The sequence below is a fragment of the Triticum aestivum genome, chromosome 4B (assembly GCF_018294505.1).
Source record: "Triticum aestivum cultivar Chinese Spring chromosome 4B, IWGSC CS RefSeq v2.1, whole genome shotgun sequence".
In the NCBI taxonomy this organism is placed as follows: domain Eukaryota; kingdom Viridiplantae; phylum Streptophyta; class Magnoliopsida; order Poales; family Poaceae; genus Triticum; species Triticum aestivum.
The window spans coordinates 25,537,955-25,558,403 of NC_057804.1; the positions used below are offsets into that span (position 1 = coordinate 25,537,955).

Here is a 20,449-nt window from a genome sequence, read left to right on the forward strand (position 1 = left end):
AGCCTCATCGGTTTTTGTGTGCCCTGTGGATGTGATATGTCAGATATTCATCTAAAAGTCAGCAATATCATATTATTAGCTAACATGTTCTTTGGTACATTTGAAGCACATGAACATGCTTGTGTTGAAGCGTCAAGAATAGTGACAGTTGTTTCTGTTGAGTTTTGATCCAAATCAGTTTCAGCTTGGCTATGTAACAGCTGTTTAATTTGATAGCCACTGACCATACCAAGCATTCTAAATATTGCATGTTCCTTTTTAAGGCCCAAATATTGTATGTTATATGGCTATCACATACCATAGTATTCTAAACATTGATACCCACTGTTATATTGCATGTTACCCCCTTTCATTCGGTAACAGATTTTTAACAGTTTGCTGAATATTATTCATGTTTTCTTATTTAATCTTCTGTCTTTTTCTGTGGAAAACTGACCTAACTGCCATCACTTTTATGCATAAGCATCTTGAGAAGTATGGAATTCCTGTACCGAATTATGCTCTTGTCAATAGAGAGTATCCATACCAAGAGCTAGACCACTTCATTGAGCAAGAAGATTTTGTGGAGATCCATGGAAAGCGCTTTCTTAAGCCCTTTGTGGAGAAACCTGCTAATGGTAATGTTTCAATATTTATCAAATCAATTTCATTCTCTACACTGATATTTGCCACTTTGTCCTGAATTAGTTCTTAATGGTACTGGTGTAGTATTGTGCTGATTTTGCTGCATGCCAGAAGAAGTTTTGAGAGTGAACAAGGAACTATATATTCAATCTCTTTATTATAATACACATTATGAGGTTATTATTTGCTTATAACAAGTTCAGTTATAGAGTTACATGCCATGTGATTCCTTTATTTTTGTGTTTTTATTCAGGGGCTGTCCGTAGGACTACAATTTATTAGCCTATTGATTATACACATATTATGAGGTTATATTCACTTGAAATGACTAGTTATATACTTATATATGCCACTGATTTCGTTTGTTTTTGTTTTTAATTCAGGCGATGACCATAGAATAATGATTTATTATCCTAATTCTGCTGGTGGTGGAATGAAAGAACTATTCCGTAAGGTAAACTTTTAAATCAGCATATCATTTGGATGTAGGTTGCTTATTACGATAATCTGTTTCCCATTGTTTAAAGCCTATCAACTTTCAAATGCTTTGACCTATGAAAAAAGATGAAATAATAATGTAATAAGATTACCCTCTGGAGTTCATATTACCCAGGGCTGTCTATCCATGTTTTAGATGCTCTGAACTATGGAAATAAAATAACGTAATAAGACAATAATACTTTGGACAGTCAATCTTGAAGTTGTTGGTTTGGGCTTTGGTTTTCTTTAATTTGGGACACTTGGGACCTTGATTTACCCAATTTATCTCTATGATGGGAGTTGGGAGCATATCAAAATTTGGGTCCTTTGGAATAGGAAAAATGCAGGGGTTGAGATGTCACTTTAGGTTCCTAGAACAACAACAACAACAACAACAACAAAGTCTTTAGTCCCAAACAAGTTGGGGGTAGGCTAGAGGTGAAACCCGTAAGATCTCGCAACCAACTCATGGTTCTGACACATGGATAGCAAGCTTCCATGCACCCTTGTCCATGGCTAGTTCTCTGTCGATACTCCAGTCCTTCAGATCCCTCTTTATGGATTCCTCCCATGTCAAGTTCGGTCTACCCCGACCTCTCTTGACATTATCGGCATGCTTTAGCCGTCCGCTGGCACTTCTGGAGGCCTGCGCTGAATATGCCCAAACCATCTCAAACGATGTTGGACAAGCTTCTCCTCAATCGGCGCTACCCCAACTCTATCTCGTATGTCATCATTCCGGACTCGGTCCTTCCTTGTGTGGTCACACATCCATCTCAACATGCGGATCTCCGCCACACCTAACTGTTTAACATGTCGCCTTTTAGCCGGCCAACACTCAGCGCCATATAACATTGCGGGTCGAACCGCCGTCCTATAGAACTTGCCTTTTAGCTTTTGTGGCACTCTCTTGTCATAGAGAATGCCAGAAGCTTGGCGCCACTCCATCCATTCGGCTTTGATTCGATGATTCACATCTTCATATCTAAAGGTGTTCTTCTGAGACACCACCTGGCCGTCAAGGCTAACCTCCTCCTCGTAACTAGGTACTGAAACCGCACCTCATGTCTCAGTTTTAGTTCTACTAAGTCTAAAACTTTTGGATTCCAAGGTTTGTCTCCATAGCTCTAACTTCCTATTGACTCCGTCCGACTATCATCGACTAGCATCACATCATCCGCAAAGAGCATACACCATGGGATATGTCCTTGTATATTCCTTGTGACCTCATCCATCACTAGAGCGAAAAGATAAGGGCTCAAAGCTGACCCCTGGTGCGGTCCTATTTTAATTGGGAAGTCATCAGTGTCGCCATCACTTGCTTGAACACTTGTCACAACATTATCATACATGTCCTCGATGAGGGTAATGTACTTTGCTGGGACTTTGTGTTTCTCCAAGGCCCACCACATGACATTCCGCGGTATCTTATCGTAGGCCTTCTCCAAGTCAATGAACACCATATGCAGGTCCTTCTTTTGCTCCCTGTATCTCTCCATGAGTTGTCGTACCAAGAAAATGGCTTCCATGGTCGGCCTCCCAGGCATGAAACCAAACTGATTTTTGGTCATGCTTGTCATACTTCTTAAGTGGTGCTCAATGACTCTCTCCCATAGCTTCATTGTATGGCTCATCAACTTAATTCCACGGTAATTAGTACAACTCTGAACACCCCCCTTGTTCTTGAAGATTGGTTCTAATATACTCCGCCTCCATTCTTCTGGCATCTTGTTTGCCCGAAAATTGAGGTTGAAAAGCTTAGTTAGCCATAGTATAGCTATGTCTCTGAGGCCTCTCCACACCTCAATGGGGATACAATCAGGGCCCATCGCCTTGCCTCCTTTCATCCTTTTTAAAGCCTCCTTGACCTCCGACTCCTGGATTCGCTGCACAAAACGTCTGCTGGTATCATCAAAGGAGTCATCCAATTCAATGGTAGAGCTCTCAATTTCCCCATTGAACAGCTTGTCAAAGTACTCCCGCCATCTATGCTTAATCTCCTCGTCCTTCACCAGGAGCTGGTCTGTTTCGTCCTTGATGTGTTTGACTTGGTCAACATCCCTCGTTTTCCTCTCTTGGATCTTGGCCATCTTTAGATGTCCCTTTCGCCTTCCTTCGTGTCTAACCGCTGGTAGAGGTCCTCATACGCCCGACTCCTTGCTTCACACGCAGCTCGCTTTGCGGCCTTCTTTGCCATCTTGTACTTCTCTATGTTGTCTACACTCCTATCTAGGTAGAGGCATCTAAATCAATCTTTCTTCTCCTTAATAGCCTTCTGGACATCATCATTCCACCACCAGGTATCTTTAGCTTCTCTTTTACTTCCCCTGGACACTCCAAACTCCTTTGAGGCTACCTTACGAATGCAAGTCACCATCTTCATCCACATATTGTTTGCATCGCCTCCTTCCTCCCAAGGGCCCTCCTTAATGACCCTCTCCTTGAACGCCTGAGCTCCCTCCCCCTTGAGCTTCCACCACTTCGTTCTAGCGACTTTGGCACGCTTATCCTGCAGGACACTCCCTCCCCCTTGAGCTTCCACCACTTCGTTCTAGCGACTTTGGCACGCTTATCCCGCTGGACACGAATCTGAAAGCGGAAGTCAGCCACCACCAGCTTATGCTGAGGGACAACACTCTCTCCAGGTATCACCTTACAATGTAGGCACACACACCTGTCTTCTCTTCCCGAGAGGATGAAATCAATCTGGCTAGAGTGTTGACCACTACTAAAAGTCAGTAGATGTGATTCTCTCTTTTGGAAGAGGGTGTTAGCTATGATCATGTCGTAGGCTAGAGCAAAGCTTAAGACATCTTCTCCTTCTTGATTCTTGATGCCATAACCAAAGCCCCCGTGCACCCCTTCAAAACATATGTTAGATGTACCCACGTGGCCATTGAGGTCTCCTATGAAGAGCTTCTTGCCAATCGGTACACTCCTAACCATGTCCTCCAGGCCTTCCCAGAACTCCCTCTTGGTGTTCTCATTGTGGCCTACTTGCAGGGTATATGCGCTGATAACATTGAGAACCAAGTCCCCAACTACCAGCTTGACCAGGATAATCCGGTCCCCATGTCTCTTGACGTCTACCACTCCATACTTGAGGCTCTTGTTGAGCAAGATGTCTACTCCATTTCTGTTTGCAGCCGTCCCCGTGTACCACAGCTTGAAGCCGGTATTCTCCACCTCCTTCGCCTTCTGTCCCCTCCATGTTGTCCCCTCCATGTCCTCCAGGTTCCTACATGATTTTTTTTGAAATGGATACATGATTTCAAAACACAGGGGCTTTGCAGGTGATGCCTTTGGATGGCGCACAACAAATAAACACATGAATTTTGGAGGATTTGTGTGAATGAGTGAGCGAGGCTACTGGTTTTATAAATTACTCCCTCCGTCCCATAATATAAGACGTTTTGCAAACTAACATAGCTTGCAAAAACGTCTTATATTGTGGGACGGAGGGAGTATTTATTTGGGTATCAGAGCCATTGTCTGGCCAGTTACCATTCATAAGTACTGCAAAAATAGGTAGAAACTCGAAGTGTTTGGTCATTTAAGGACTCAAAACACAATCCTGTTGACACTTTCTCCTTGACGAATATATTTCTATATAGATAAGCAATTTCCCTGTGTAGAACTGAAGTACTAGCTCACCTTTTGTCATTTTAAGTACTTAACAAAGCAGAACAGGAAACTGAGAAAATTCCTTATGCCTTATGTATTATTTTTATAAACATTTCTTTTATTGGGATGCAAATTTAAACTTTATATTGCTGAATAAATGTAGGTTGGTAACCGATCTAGTGAATTTCATCCTGATGTCAGGAGAGTTAGGCGTGAGGGATCTTACATTTATGAGGAATTCATGCCTACCGGTGGGACAGATGTGAAAGTAAGATGCCTTTCTGAAGTTCTTGTGTTTATTTATGTATATCTTAAAGACATGCTTGCTGTCACTGCTTAGTTCTTGTGTTTATTTATGTATACTTTAATGACATGCACACTGAGTCAGTTTGGTTGGTGTCCTGGGCCTTTGGTGCCTGGCCTGGGTCATGCCTGAAAACTGCCTGACGAGCGTTTGGTTGATAGCCTCACGATGCCTGAACTAGCCTGGCCTGGGGACCAATTTTTGTACTTAGCCTGGTCAAAAAATGTAGGCACGCACTTAGCCTGCCTCAGGCGTCCGAATTTGGATGCCTGGCCGCTGCCTGGCCTCTACAACAGTTGCCTAGGATTATTAATTCGTACTAATGTAGCAGCTAGCACATGTGTGGTTCCCACTTGATCCTTTGCCACGCCAGGCATGAACCAAACAGCCTTATCACATGCGAGCCTGGCCAGGTAGAAAAGCACCATCTTTCCAGGCCTAGTCCAGGCACATATTTATCCCAGGCATGGACTTATGGATGCAAACCAAACTGACCCACTGTCCCTGCTTAGTCCTTGCATGACATGCTTTGTCTAGTTGCAAGATAGTCTTTCATGACGTAAATTGTGCCATGCAATATTTACTCTACAAATTGTTTTTTATCTAGCTAGAAGTATTAAAACGTGCCTTTTCAGGTTTACACAGTTGGCCCAGGATATGCGCATGCCGAGGCACGCAAATCACCAGTTGTTGATGGTGTTGTTATGAGGAATCCTGACGGGAAAGAAGTAAGATATTACACTTCCATATCCTTCGTATAGTCTGGATATTACACTTCCATATTCTTTGCATAGTCCAGATTCAGATACTCTTTTTTTCAACAACGATTCAAATACTCCCTAGTTTATCTTTTGACTATCCATGGAATATTTCTTTATATGATTATGTGAATACTGATGTAAAACTCCAATTTAATGTACATTTCTTTATGGAAACTTTCCCATAGATGTTGCTATGTTTGCCACTTAACCCAATGAATGATAATATAACACATGTAAAGTAAAAACTAATAGGTCTCTGCTGAGATGTACATATGTCAGGAAGTAAGCCTAGCTTACTGCATGGGGAGAGTGGATGTACAATCCCACAACTCAGGTTCAAGTCCTCACGGATGTGAACTTTTATTAGAGTTATCTTCCAAGAAAGGATTACATCTGCCAGGTCAACATGGTGGTACTCTTCTCCAGCCTGGCCTGTGTTTTGTGGCACATGGTTGTTGAAAACTGCATTTTTGTGTTTGGCTACTTCTTAACCATTAGGTCGACCTTTTTGACACAATCTACTTCTTCCATCCCATGGACCCTGGTCCCATTCCGTTCAGCTTCTTAAATGATCCAATTTTCACTTTCCAACTGATCTTTTTTTTTGTTCTTATTTTCCTATGTTATTATTTGAAGGTACGTTATCCTGTTCTTTTGACCCCTATGGAGAAACAAATGGCAAGAGATGTCTGCAATGCTTTTAGACAGATGGTAACACTGCTTTTTGTTTCTCTTTATTTATAGTTGTCCCTGGAAATGAATAGCTACCCTCAATTATTATTTTATTTTGTCTGATGGTGAATTATTGAAGTCATGCTGTAATGGGCTTATGATCTTATTAGTTTCCTAAAATTTTTGTACAGTATTTCTCTAGTTGTTTTATAACTCGACAATCAAAATACATGGCTACATGACTTGTACTTTTCACTTTCTACAGAAAAGAAAAACCATATACTCCACCTAAAGCCTTATACTTGATTTCAGTTTCATAATACTTTAATTTTATAATAATTCAATAACTAATGGTGCCAAATATTGTGCTCTTAATCTAATACTCCCTCTGATCCAAAATAAGTGTCATGGTTTTAGGTTAAATTTGAACTAAAACCACAACACTTATTTTGGATCAGAGGGGGTACTGTTTTTTAAATGTACATGTATGCCATATGCTATTTTCAGAGTTTTAATGCCTGCTCATATCATTCTATACATTTCCTACTTAAGTTGGTGTCTCTTATCTCCTGTTTTCATTTTTCATTCTTGTTGGTTGTACCTTTAGCATTTCGTTTCTTATTCCCATTAAATTTATCATCTGTTATCTTTTTTTGTCTGACATGTTGCTGGGCATTGGACTGCCAGAAAGCATTTTGTTTCATCTTTTTTGTAGTTCTCTTTTATTTAAAAAATGGCTATATTTTTTCCTGATCAACTGGTCTTGTCAACTGTAGGCCATTTAGGAAAGGAAAAAAGTCCACTTCCCCCTAAATTCTAGCACAAGTTCACTTTTCATCAGTCCTAAACTATAAAACTGTTTGAACTGCAACCTTGAACTATTGAAATAGTCCACTTTTCACCCTTAAGTGGTTCTAGTTTTGGTGACGTGGATGCCATGTGTCCTCCACGTCAGTGCCATTGATAGGGAGACACCGAGAGAGAGAGTTCTTGGAAACATGGGATTGTGGTTTCTGGGTTATGAAAACAAACACTATGGAACAAGCAGTCTAAAAAATTACAGCATTAGGATAAAATCTTTCACAAAAAATACCAGGGAAGGAAGAAAAAGGGGAAACTGAGAAAAAATGCCATGAAATTTCAGTGATGTGGCAATGAGTTTGTAGACTCATGCCATCCACGTCAGCCAAAACCACTTGTGGAGCCACTTGAGGTTGAAAAATAGACTGTTCCAATAGTTAATGGTTGCTTTCACACAGTTTTAGGATTTAGGGTTCAAAAGTGAACTTCTGCTAGAGTTCATGATTGAAATTTGGCTTTTCCCCTTAGGCAATAGGCAATCATGGTTAAACTAAATAATCAGTTTCATGTTTGGACCTTTAGACAAAAAACAACAAACCAAATATGACACTTAGAGATAGCGATGCAAGTTGGTTGAATCTCGCATACATGCCATCTTTTGGAAAGTCAATACGGAGCATTAGATTACTACAAAGCATGGATACGGCAGAAACTGCCGAATTGCCGTCCTAGTACGGGGGGATACGGGGACATGCGTGGATACGCCGGGATACACGTATCCCGCAGTATCCCATCTTTTCCGAATTAAAAAAGGGGAAAGAAATCGGGATACGACAGATACGGTGTGTTCACGGTGGGGATTCGGAAGCCAGCGTCGCCGCCACAGCCTAGGCTCGAGGCTGCAGCTGCCTGGACTCGCTTCTCTGGTCACCCGCTCGCCGTCGCCGTTTCCCCCAAGCCCAGCTCTTCCCCCGATGAAGAACATCCATCAAGCAGAGAGGAAGATGGCAAGGCGTTCGAGGACAAGGAAGAAGGATCGGGCGGGGAGAAAGATGGGGACTGCAGCCAGCAGAGAGGAAGAAGATATAAACGGCGGCGCAGTCTTTTCTTCTGCTCTCTGCAGCTCTCAGGCGGCTGGAGGAAACGAGAAGAGAACGACTAGAGGAGCTGACTAGTCTAGGGTTTCAGGAACTGGACCTTACATGGGCCTGAGTGGAGAGCTGCATGGGCCTGAGTGGAGGGTTCATATGGACTATAGGCTGCCCCAAAGTCTTTTATTAATATAAATGAGGCAACATATATCCAGTAATTCCTTTACAAAAAACATATATCCAGTAGAAAATCTATGATCTAAAAATTATCATTAAATCTTTATTACATGCTAGTATTTTTTTTATATATTTATATACCCCGCTGTATCCCCGAATGGCTGTTTTTGAAAAATGCCGTATCCCGTGTCCCCGTATGCGTATCCCCGTCTTTCCGTCCCCGTGTCCGTGCTTTTTAGTTAGATTATGTTCATATAGTATATGATTAGATGTTTTCTAAGTACGATGTATGCTGCTTTCTTCTTCTGATAACCGTTTCTCTTTGTCATAATATTTCTTAATTATCTGTTCACTGAGTTATTGTGTTGTTTTCTACAGGTTTGTGGTTTTGATCTCTTAAGGTGCGATGGAAGATCATACGTTTGTGATGTTAATGGATGGAGCTTTGTAAAAAACTCTTACAAGTGATTTCCTTGATTCTCATTTTCATTACTTTTGAAGAATGTGTATGATAATGTGCGCTGAAACGTTTGGACAAACTCTTCTATGATTCAGGTATTATGACGATGCTGCATGCATCATGCGAAAAATATTTCTTGATGCAAAAGCTCCTCATCTTTCATCAACCATTCCTCCAACCCTTCCTTGGAAATCTAAAGCACCAGATCAGTCTACTGAAGGCCTTACACGACAGGGAAGTGGGATCATTGGTACATTCGGTCAGTCAGAAGAACTACGCTGCGTCGTTGTTGTGATACGCCAGTAAGGCTTTTACCGCTGTTTTACTGTCATGAATGGTTGCTGTTAACGAGTTAGTGCTATATCCTTACATCACATATCTGTTTAGTGGTGATCGGACACCAAAGCAGAAGGTGAAACTGAAAGTTACAGAGGAAAAGCTTCTGAATTTGATGTTGAAGTACAATGGTGGAAAGCCAAGAGCTGAGGTATCCTCTTTGTTTAATCTCAAGTTTTAATTTAACCTATTGGTGATGTTAGAGAAAAAAAAATCTTAACCTATTGTTGCTCAAATTGTATGACAGTTTTGTGCTTTCCTGGCAGACAAAACTGAAAAGTGCAGTACAGTTACAAGACTTGCTAGATGCCACAAGACAACTTGTGCCACCAACTAGGTATCATGTGCTGGAAGAAGTAAATAATTTGTGTATTTACTAAATGGCTAAATTACTTAAATCTAACATGCTTCCGAACTTTCGGAAGTTCGATCTTTTTGTTTGTTCAACTGTACTTTCATGACAAAATCTGGAATTGTTTTGTGTATCTTTTAGGTCAGGTCAGGAGAGTGATAGTGATGCTGAAGATTTGGAGCATATTGAAAAGCTTCGTCAAGTCAAAGCAGTACTGGAGGAGGTGATGTCTGTTTATTCAAATCTGCCTGTCCATCACATTTGCTATGGTCATGTGACATGCTAAATGTTGGATATCTATGCTAGTGCAACCATACACACCACTTCAGTTTGGTATAAGATAAGAAAAAAAAGACGGAAACTTGATAAAAGGATATTCCCTTTATTTCATATACATCAGTAAATTGTTTCAAGTTCAAATTCCTTATGTGCTTGGACAAACTTATGTTTCAAGTTCGATTTTTTTATCCAAAGTAGTTTGTTGTTCCTTGCTGTTGCTTTGTACTAGGTATGCCCCTTTAGACGGTTTTCATTATTATGGTATTAGCAAATGGATATCAATGTCCAGTGTGCTTCCTGTTAGCTAACTGCAGGAGTGCACTAGTAGTCTTTGCTGCCAATTCAGGATATTCACTCATGGCATGCATGAATGCTACTTTTAAAAATTTAATCAACAAAGTTGTCGAATGTTTTGATCATTTCTTCCTTTCTGTCTCTCCGTATGACTTGCATGCTGTTGCAAGAACTATACATGCCAATTTGTTCACCTATTATTTCCCTGTTGTAAATGAATGAATACAACCTTTTAAATTGTCTTACACATCTATATCTGTATCTAGTACCAGAACAAGCTTACTGGAAAAAGAACACAACTGCTTGTACTATATATATGTATCCACTCAGTCTTCTAATGGATGCTGACTTATGCCATTGAGACGTTGCACTGATCTTTTAATGAACACCGAGAACTAATTACTTGTAGTATTTTCTGCAATTCTAGGGTGGGCATTTCTCGGGTATTTATCGGAAAGTGCAGCTAAAGCCACTTAAATGGATTAAAGTTCCAGAGCACAATGGTGAAGGTGAAGAGGATCGGCCAATAGAAGCCCTGATGATTCTGAAATATGGTGGTGTACTCACTCATGCTGGGAGAAAGCAGGTTTGTACTTCTAATTTTTTACTTTGTTATTCTATCTTCTGATGTCAACTTTTCTGATAATTCAGTCGAGCTATTCATTTCCAAATGTAATTTATTATAACTAGCATAGTAACATCCAGTCATTCAGTACAGATGTTTAGAGGAATATTTTGCCTTTTCCTATGCTCTGTTACCAGTGGCAGAGCTAAAAGTTTTGTAAAGCCTGGGCACAATGCAAGCCAACTGACCACAGGGTCTCCTCTGCAGAGTGCAGAGAACCACAATCAACGATATTTGGATACACATTATGTAAATACATAGTTCAAAAAAGCGCTAGGCGTTAATTGTGCGTTTTGCCACCGCCTTGCGCTTTTCTGACCAAAGCGCATGCTTATGTGCAGATTAAGCGCAGTTATGTGCTAGGCGTTTTGCTATCGCCTAGAGCCTAGGCGCACTTAAGCGCTCGCTTAGGCGTGCCTTTAACTATGTGTAAATACAAGCTCTAGTGTTGAGAACTGCAAATCCATGATTGCTTTAAAGTAAAGGAGCAACTATTGTAATGGTTCCACGCCCTCATGCATGCTGGGCCTAGGAAATACTCCAACTTCAAAGCATTCTCAATACCTGCCACATGTTAGCATATGCAAGCATAGTCGTCATCTTTTTGTAGATTGACGTAATCTATGAGTTAGAGAAGTTCTTTTCCATTGTTACTTGAAGTAGTAGTACATTTTGGTCCATAGCTTCTTGTTTGGTAGATAGGGCAGCAAAAACTGTTGCCAGTCTAGCACAAAGACTATTTTTTGTCTTTCACAATCACTATAGTAGTCAACAGTGTATGCAACCAGGATCTTTAAATAATATTACTCTTATCAACTGCCATTTCTGTCATTTCAATTTTCAAATATTCTTATGTTCAGTGAGGCAAGCTACTTGTCAAATTTTGATATGATGGAAGAACAAATTTCATGCATCTATATTAGTATTTAGTAATCAACAATTCAACATACATCTATTGTAATGGCATTTTTTTTATGATCTTCATTCAGGCAGAAGAACTGGGAAGATTTTTCAGAAACAACATTTATCCAGGTTATTGTTCACATTCTTGTTGTTTCTATTATCTCGTGAAAAGAGTAAAATATTGGATATTCTTGAGAGAAAATATTTATTTTGGCACAATTTTGTGTGATCTCTAACGATGTTCTCAAGAGAAAATTGTGTTGAAGGTCTGGAATTTGAGAAATGATGATGGTCATAGCTGAGTGTTCCTAATAATGTGTTCCTGTCTGCTCACTAAACTTCAAAATCACCAATTCACCATAATGTGTTCCTGACCTTTAACTTCATGCCACTTAAATATCTCCAAGCCTCCAACAATTTTTCTTTTTAAAAATAGGGCAGCACGGTGCACGCAGCCCCCGCTCGCGCAGGGTCCGAGGAAGGGTCTTTTGTACGCAGCCTTCCCCTGCATTTCTGCAAGAGGCTGTCTCTAGGGCTCGAACCCATGACCTCATGGTCACAAGACAATGCTTTACCGCTGCGCCAAGGCTCCCCTTCATAGCTCCAACAATTTTAGTTATAAAATATTCTAATATGGCAAGCAAGTTTAGATATAGGTGACGAAGGTGGGAACTTGGAATTAAGAGTAGTTGGTGCTTTGTTGGGGTCATTAGATGTCATGCAGCTTATAATGATCGTAAAACGGATAAGCGATCATAAAACTCCATTCGGCTTATTATATTTTCCAGTTGTTTTAATACTTATGAAACTTCTTTTGTCTTGCACTTGAATTACATTTCTTGCACTTGAAACTGTTATTCTGACTAGTATGGAATCCTGAATCAGGGGAAGGAACAGGTCTGCTTCGCCTTCATAGCACGTACAGACATGATTTGAAAATATACAGTTCAGATGAAGGACGTGTTCAGGTAATTCTTTTAGCTGTCCTTTTCAATCCATAGCACCTTTGAAATCCTTTTAGATAATTTCAACTTAGGTTGCAAAAGTTCATGCTTCTTGCTATGTAATGGTGAGAACTCAAATACTTTGTGCTGTGGTAACTAGCTCGATATCTGTGTATGTTTAAACTACGAAAAGCGTAGGACAATATGGAGATCCGAGCATCACTCGGCTGGCTAGCAGTGTGAGTGCGCATGCTGTCCACTCGCAGTTGAGACCTAGCAGGGTTCATGATGTTGTCTTGTAGTTTCTTCTGTAATAAAATGCTACTTGCAGCTGGTCCCTGGGTGGTCTCATTTTAAATCTCAAGGTGAGACTTGAGCAGTCAGGTATCTAGAAAGGAACTTTGGGCCTCCTGGGTTGGCTCTCCTGGAGGAAGTTTGCCTCGAGCAAAATGTTGAGTGTGCCAAAGCTGATGTTGTCACTGGTGACAATAGTGAAGAGAGTATGGGAAAAGCTTGATTTTTTTATTTCTTGTTCCTGGTATTTTCAGTAACATTCATGGCAGCATGAGATGCCCTAATAATAGTAGGCATGTTACGCTATTTGGGGTGCCAATGTTGGTGAAGAAGACTAGGGCGTCAGGGCAGGAGGAAGACTGAGCAGATCCCCTCATGGATCCTTCTGCTGAGCAGCTCCTTTTTCTCTTTCGATATCGTCCTTATTTTCTTTCGCTTATGTTAAGTGTATCTTCTAAAGGGGAGCCTTGGCGCAGTGGTAAAAGCTGTTGCGTTGTGACCATGAGGTCATGGGTTCAAGTCCTGGAAACAGCCTCTTACAGAAATGTAGGGAAAGGCTGCGTACAATAGATCCAAAGTGGTTGGACCCTTCCCCGGATCCTGCGCAAGCGGGAGCTACATGCACCGGGCTGCCCTTTTTTATGTTAAGTGTATCTTCTGTCTAGGACTGGGGTTTGAGCAACTCATTTCAAAATACATATTGGCATGCATAATTTTTTCTCATATGCTAATAGTCAATCCTGATTCATTTGTTTCTGATGGTGTACATGTCAGATGTCTGCTGCAGCATTTGCGAAAGGTCTTCTTGACTTGGAAGGGCAACTAACTCCCATACTGGTCTGTTGCTTGTTTTCTAGCTGATTCATTTGTTCCTTAATTTCACCTCTCTCAAATTTATCTTTTGTATTAACATTTTCAGGTCTCTCTAGTAAGTAAAGATTCGTCTATGCTAGATGGATTGGAAGATGCTAGCATTGAGATGGATGAAGCTAAGGTTTGCTTTCAAAATTTGATAAACACACTGTATTTTTCACCTGGGTTCAAGTGGGTGTCTAGAGTTCCTGGGAAAAGGCAGCACATGCACAGCTATGTCACTATTTGTTTTTAGCTCGAGGCAGATCCCACCATGCCAAAGTTTCCACATTGTTTAGGTCTTGCCTTGGAACATATAGGAGATGATAATGTTGCCTCTTAAGTATGTAGCTTCTATGAACTGCTGTGACCACAAGCAGTTCTGTTAAATTTTCACACCCATGAATGTTGAATCTAACTGCTACCTCAATAATTCTTACTGTTGTTTGGCAATCTTCAGAAGCTCTGTGATGTGATATTCAGTCAGTAGTTATAGGAAAAATACGAAATTCCACTGTATTAAACTCGTATATCTTTGAAGAGCTAGCATGTTCCCAGTTCCCGCTGCCTCTTAATTGTCTTAAATATCACGTGAGTTTTGTTCATCGTTTATTGTTAGCTAATGTTCAGTAAACTGATTTGCTTTTCAGGCTAGATTGCATGAAATCATCATTTCAAATGCCAAAGCAGATAATACCAATGGATCGGTGGAGTTTCCATGGATGGTTGATGGTGCAGGATTGCCTCCAAATGCTTCTGAACTTCTTCCTAAGATGGTAAAGTATATTGAATGGATCTAAGATAAATCTTTTGTTTTAAACATATCTAGCATTATTCACAATATTTATCAATGTTGTACTTGCTGTTCTGTTTTGAATAATTCATGATGAAAAATACTTCGTCACTTTTTTAATTGTACTTCAAGTCATAATGTTGCAAACAATATTTTTATGAGTTGCCTCAAATAAGATATCAAGAAGTCTGGGTAGATCTTCTGCCATTCAAATAATTTTAAGAAAATTTGGTTGGTGACACCCAAAGCTCACTACTATAGATTCATCACACCCAATGTGCCGACTCTTTGGTGGGATCATGAAGATAACCAGTCTAAGCTAAGCAAATGAAAGTTTAGAATTTGTGGCGGTGCAGTGCACTATGTAACAGCTGTCTGCTGGTGAGTTGGCATGTAGGTCTACTATCAGTCTGTTGCCTAAGTGCAGGGTGTGCTGTCATATGGAGTTAGGGATGCACACACAACTTCTGTCTTAATTGCATCAACATCACACAATTATTTCGAAAATTCTTGCACATAATTAAATTTGCTAGTTCCTGTCTTTGTGTGTGTTAGTTCCCGTCTTTGTGTGTGTTAGTTCCCGTCTTTGTGTGTGTTATAGTCGATTCCTGTAGGGTTTCAGTACAAAAAATGTTTGGTTTCAGTCCTAGATAAAATTTCTAAGCCGCATACTTTTTTTTATGTTGCAACTAATGACTCTCCTTATTGTACATTGATTAGGCCAAGTTGACGAAACAAGTTACTGCACAAGTCAAGCTGCGTGCTGAAGGCGAAGAGGAGAAGCTTGCGCTGACAAGCTCATTTTCTAGATACGACCAAGCAAAGGCTCTTGGGAAAACAACAATTGATGTTGCTCGTATTGCTGCTGGCTTACCTTGTGGTAGTGAAAGCTTCCTCTTGATGTTTGCTCGATGGAAAAAACTTGAGAGAGATTTATATAATGAAAGAAAGGAGTGAGTAAAGTGTTTCACCTTCAGAATTTTTCTTGATGTTGTAAATCATTTTTTGAGTTTTCTTTTGAGCTTATGTCACTCATGGTGCTTTTTAAATCACTGTGCAGCCGATTTGACATTACACAGATTCCAGATGTCTATGACTCGTGCAAGTAAGTGATCTCCGTATTTAAGGAGGGCAAATTAACTTTTTCCCATATACTAGCTTGCATCCTTCATCCATTTGAAACAATCAATGCCCCTTCAGTGTATAAATGCTTAATATGACATGAAGATATCCATGGTTTAAACTTCCAAAACATAGAAACAAAACTAGCTCAACAAACTTCAGAAAGTTAGAAATTGATGTGTGTGCTGTTGTTCAGCTTATACATAATATGCTCATTTTTCCCTTGAGAATAATTACATCATCATCCTAATACAACAATCTGTAACTGGCGTAACACGTAAGCCTTACAACTGAACTACTGAATGCCATGACAGATATGACCTCGTGCATAATGCTCATCTCAATCTTAAGGGTTTGGAAGAGCTTTACAAAGTTGCTCAAGTAAGCAAGTTTACATTTCGTACTCTTCTGTTTGATATTTCTTTTGATTCTATATATGGAAGTTATTGATTAAGCATATATTTTGTATTTACATCATATAGCCACATTATTTTGATAGAAGCAACCGAGTACTTATGACAAGCAAAGCTTTGGGGATATCATTTCACCAAAGCTGTGAATTCATTGTTTTCTAGCCACAAGTTTGGAAAGGCGCCCTATTGTATCATTGTATTGGATAGAGCCTTGCCTGCTTACTGGAGGCACATATGTTGAATCTTTAAAATAACCATAATCATAGGACTGTAATGACCATTTCAATTTAACCGATGATACAATTCTTAAGTTGAAGTGATCTGTGAGCGAGACTATGTAACTACGTGTTTTAACATTCCTTCTCTTTCTTAGATCCATTGTAGGACATTCAGTTTCAGTGGCGGAGCTAGCTCCCGCCGACCCTGGGCAGTTGCCCGGTCTCAGCCGAGGAAGCTCCATACGAATTTGAGCCAATCGTGCAAATTTTGTTGGTAGTTTAATGGGCAAACGGTAGCTAGCTCAGTGCCTTAATTATTTGCCCAGGCTCTACGATAGTTCATTGACGTCGATAAGTTCTTTGGAGTGTTTTACATGTTCTTCAAACCTTATCTAACACTGATTCTTGTAGCTTCTTGCTGATGGTGTTATTCCAAATGAGTACGGGATCAACCCAAAGCAAAAACTAAAAATTGGATCAAAGGTTTGTTGTCAAGCTAGACATGCACTGTCTTTTTTCGTCATTGTAGAACATCGTATGCATACTATGCATACGCTATCTCCAGATGTTGATTTATTTATGTGTTCTTTACTTTTATTGGCTTTCCTAGATAGCACGCCGGTTAATGGGAAAAGTTCTAATTGATTTACGGAACACTCGTGAAGAAGCTATTTGTGTTGCTGACCCGAAGTTTACTGAAGATGAAGCTTTATTCCTACCAACAAAAGAAGTAGAGCACCAGCAAAAGATTCAAGTAAGAAATGAGGATGGAAGAAGATCTAGCACGACGAGTGAAAAGTCAATGGACCAAGAAGATGAAGATGATAGAGAAACTAAATACCGCTTAGATCCTAAGTGCGTGCATGTTTTTTCAGATTATTGCGACAGTAAGTTTATACTGATTTGCATACAAATTTTATTGTTCTAATAATACTTTATTTCAGGTATGCAAATGTGAAGACACCAGACCGACATGTCCGCACAAGGCTTTATTTCACATCGGTACACCAGAGCACTTCTGTACTTTGTTCGGATCATCATTTTGGAAATCCAAGTGCTGACTTGTGCAATTTCCCCACCAGGAGTCCCATATACACTCATTGATGAATGTCCTTCGGTATTGCAACTTGGATGAGTCTCTACACGGAGAGGATAGCCTTGTCTGCCAAAGTACTTTGGACCGACTACATAGAACCAGGGAGCTTGATTACATGAGCAATATTGTGCTTAGAATGTTCGAAAATACAGAGGTAAGGATATTTCTCAATATGTCTGTCAACAGTCTTCACCTTTATTATATTGTAATTATAAATAATCCTGCATATTTCTAATATTTATATGAGTTAGCATTTTCAAAAGATTTTGAGCTGAAAGTTTCCTAACCTTATACTCCCTCCGTTTTTATTTAGCCCGCGTATTAGCTTTGGTCAAAGTCAAGCTTTGTAAACTTTGATAAAATTTATAAACAAAAATATTAACATATACAATAACAAATCAATACCATTAGATTCATTATTGAATGTACTTTCACATCATATAGACTTGTTATGTTAAATGTTTATATTTTTTTCTATAAACTTGGTCAAACTTTATGAAGTTTGACTTCAGTCAAACCTAATATGCAGAGTAAATAAAAACGGAGGGAGTACTAGAATCAAGTATTGTTGAACCTTTTCTTGAAAAAGCTATCTTACTCAAATACTCTTGTGGGAATGAAGTATCGTTCATCCATTTTCTTCAGAAAGCTATCTTCAGTGCTCAAATGCCCTACTTGCAATACTCATGTAAACCTGTATTAACTACAATTGAGGGGAGTTTTGGTGCTTAACTAGCTGTTTTGCTTTCGATCAAAATAACTCGGTTGTGTTGGGGGCTGTCACTATTGCTAGTTATGTATGCAGCATGGAGTGTTGCCTGCCAATTGTCTGGTGCAGCGTCATTTCACTGATGGACTGAGGGGTGATTTTATATAGCATCCAGTGCAATTTGATATTTCTTCATTCCTCAGTCATGGGAAAACTATAACCTAATATACCATCTCCATTTGCTATGTTGGGATCTCTGTATTTCATCAGTATATGAAATTGGGCATCAAATCATCTATTGATTATGCCAAGTGACATAATCTCTTCAGTATTTGTTATTTGTCTCACACTGAATTGGTGTGTCCTGAATCTTGTACTTTGAATTTGTTTGTCTTCTCTAAAGGGTATGTATCCAAGTGTTAGTTTTTGTTAGTATTTCTGGTTACCATTTACCTGGGATGGCGTAGTAGGCAAGTCATTTTTCCAAATGAGTTAGGATTTGGTTATTTTTGAAATGTCATGAAAATGGTTATTTGATAATACTTTATGATAGGGTCATTTCCTATCAATAAGGTGTTATGTGACTAAGTAGTGGCGTCCCCTTGTAGTCTGACCCTTTTTGCCTGGAAAAGCCTTGGTCTATTTATGGTCTATGCATGAACGCTCTAGAACCATTCCATTGCTCATGTAATGAAGTTGGGAATAGGATTGCTGGTAGCTCAGAATTCTATTTATCTGATCTTGTGCATTGATGGCAAACCTACTTTCCATCCATATAGTCCTATCCTGTACGTCATGTGTAGTGTCTGCAAGGATGGAACAATTGTGTGATGTGAGAGAGATCAATGTTAGTTGAAATGGTATTAGTGTCGGTTCTCTCTTTAAATCAAGTGTTCCATTATATTCTTCACAAAGTGATAGCAATAAAAGTGCACTTTCTTTTTGGGTGTTTTTCCCTACTGCCTCTAGCTATACATCCAGCATGCCTATCAAAATGTTACTATACATGGAAAGTTGGTTGTAACTTTCATCTGATTTTGTAGCATCCACAGAATATCCATATAGGTGCTCTTTGCCAATATCGGTATTATCCTTGTACTTGGAAACTTCTGATGCTCACCAAATCTACTATTTACAGGTTCCTTTAGAAGATGAGAAAAGGTTCCGGATCGAAATGACATTCAGTCGTGGCGCTGATCTCAGCCCTCTCGAGGTACTCACCCACGCCTCTCTATTCACAATCTGGAAGTCTCTGCTTGCTTCGTACTCCATGCATTCGAGGTTACTAACAGAACGTATGGTTGGTCCAGGACAAAACCAGTGAAACATCTCCATTGCTCCAGGAGCACACCCTGCCGATAATGGGGCCCGAGAGGCTGCAGGAAGTTGGCTCTTGCCTGACACTGGACAAGTTTGAGAAGATGGTGCGGCCATTCGCCATGCCCCCCGAGGACTTTCCCCCGGCTACTCCACAAGCCTTAGGATACTTCTCCAAGGGCGCTGGGGTGCTTGAACGGCTGGCTAGTTTCTGGCCTTTTCACAAGGGCGCAGCTAACGGCAAAATAACCGAAAAGGCTGCGAATTGCCAGAAGTAAACTTCATGTGAATATTCATTCATCTTTGTTAACATTTGGTGGCAACACCATTTTGCGCAATTTTGGTAACTTGGGTTCGTCTTCCAGAAACTGATGAATCTCATGTGTACTTTTGCCCGGCATCTTTATCTTGAGCATGATTGTAGGTAAATCTTCAAAGATATCTGTCTGATAGGTGATGATGAGGAACTTGCATCTTGTTTTCTGCCATCTTTCCAGGATCATGAAGTAAGATTCCGGTCCACAAAAAAAAAACCATTCCTAATGTAATATTGCGATAATACTCGGTGTTGCTGCTGCGGCAAAGGGGTGCTTCGTAATTTTTTTGCCTTGTGGTGGACGCCCTCTGGATGTGCTGCTGCGGCCAAATAGCGCTTGGCGCGTTGCCTTGTAGCACTGGCATGTAATGTGCTTACTGCTATTAAGGCAACCCTGCTTATGCTGTCGATCCCGATATTTCTCACGACCGGTCACGTTTCACAGGCGTTTGGGGGGTCATGGGGGCGATTAAGATGTTGATGTTTGAGGAATCTCATGGCGTGCTTGTGTGGAGGTTGCCAAAACTCATGCTCACCATTCTGGTTCAAACTGTCCTATGGGCAGCTACTTGGAAACCAAGACCGAGGCCTC

General features: G+C 40.2%; 1 protein-coding gene across 1 annotated transcript in view; it reads left to right on the forward strand.

Annotated features, from left to right (window-relative positions):
* The window catches only part of LOC123090719 (inositol hexakisphosphate and diphosphoinositol-pentakisphosphate kinase VIP2), a gene marked incomplete at its 5' end in the record, with an annotated part of 21,775 nt that extends 1,797 nt beyond the window's left edge, over nucleotides 1–19,978 (forward strand). The window contains 25 exon segments of the mRNA XM_044512053.1: nucleotides 464–617; nucleotides 1,008–1,078; nucleotides 4,892–4,996; nucleotides 5,668–5,760; nucleotides 6,430–6,504; nucleotides 8,913–8,998; nucleotides 9,090–9,296; nucleotides 9,382–9,481; nucleotides 9,597–9,667; nucleotides 9,824–9,905; nucleotides 10,683–10,841; nucleotides 11,870–11,912; nucleotides 12,669–12,751; nucleotides 13,796–13,858; nucleotides 13,941–14,015; nucleotides 14,524–14,649; nucleotides 15,387–15,619; nucleotides 15,727–15,771; nucleotides 16,103–16,169; nucleotides 16,831–16,902; nucleotides 17,030–17,274; nucleotides 17,364–17,421; nucleotides 17,502–17,669; nucleotides 19,363–19,437; nucleotides 19,535–19,978. Coding sequence (XP_044367988.1) covers nucleotides 464–617; nucleotides 1,008–1,078; nucleotides 4,892–4,996; nucleotides 5,668–5,760; nucleotides 6,430–6,504; nucleotides 8,913–8,998; nucleotides 9,090–9,296; nucleotides 9,382–9,481; nucleotides 9,597–9,667; nucleotides 9,824–9,905; nucleotides 10,683–10,841; nucleotides 11,870–11,912; nucleotides 12,669–12,751; nucleotides 13,796–13,858; nucleotides 13,941–14,015; nucleotides 14,524–14,649; nucleotides 15,387–15,619; nucleotides 15,727–15,771; nucleotides 16,103–16,169; nucleotides 16,831–16,902; nucleotides 17,030–17,274; nucleotides 17,364–17,421; nucleotides 17,502–17,669; nucleotides 19,363–19,437; nucleotides 19,535–19,819 — 2,841 coding nt within the window.
* Nucleotides 19,979–20,449: the final 471 nt, after the last annotated feature.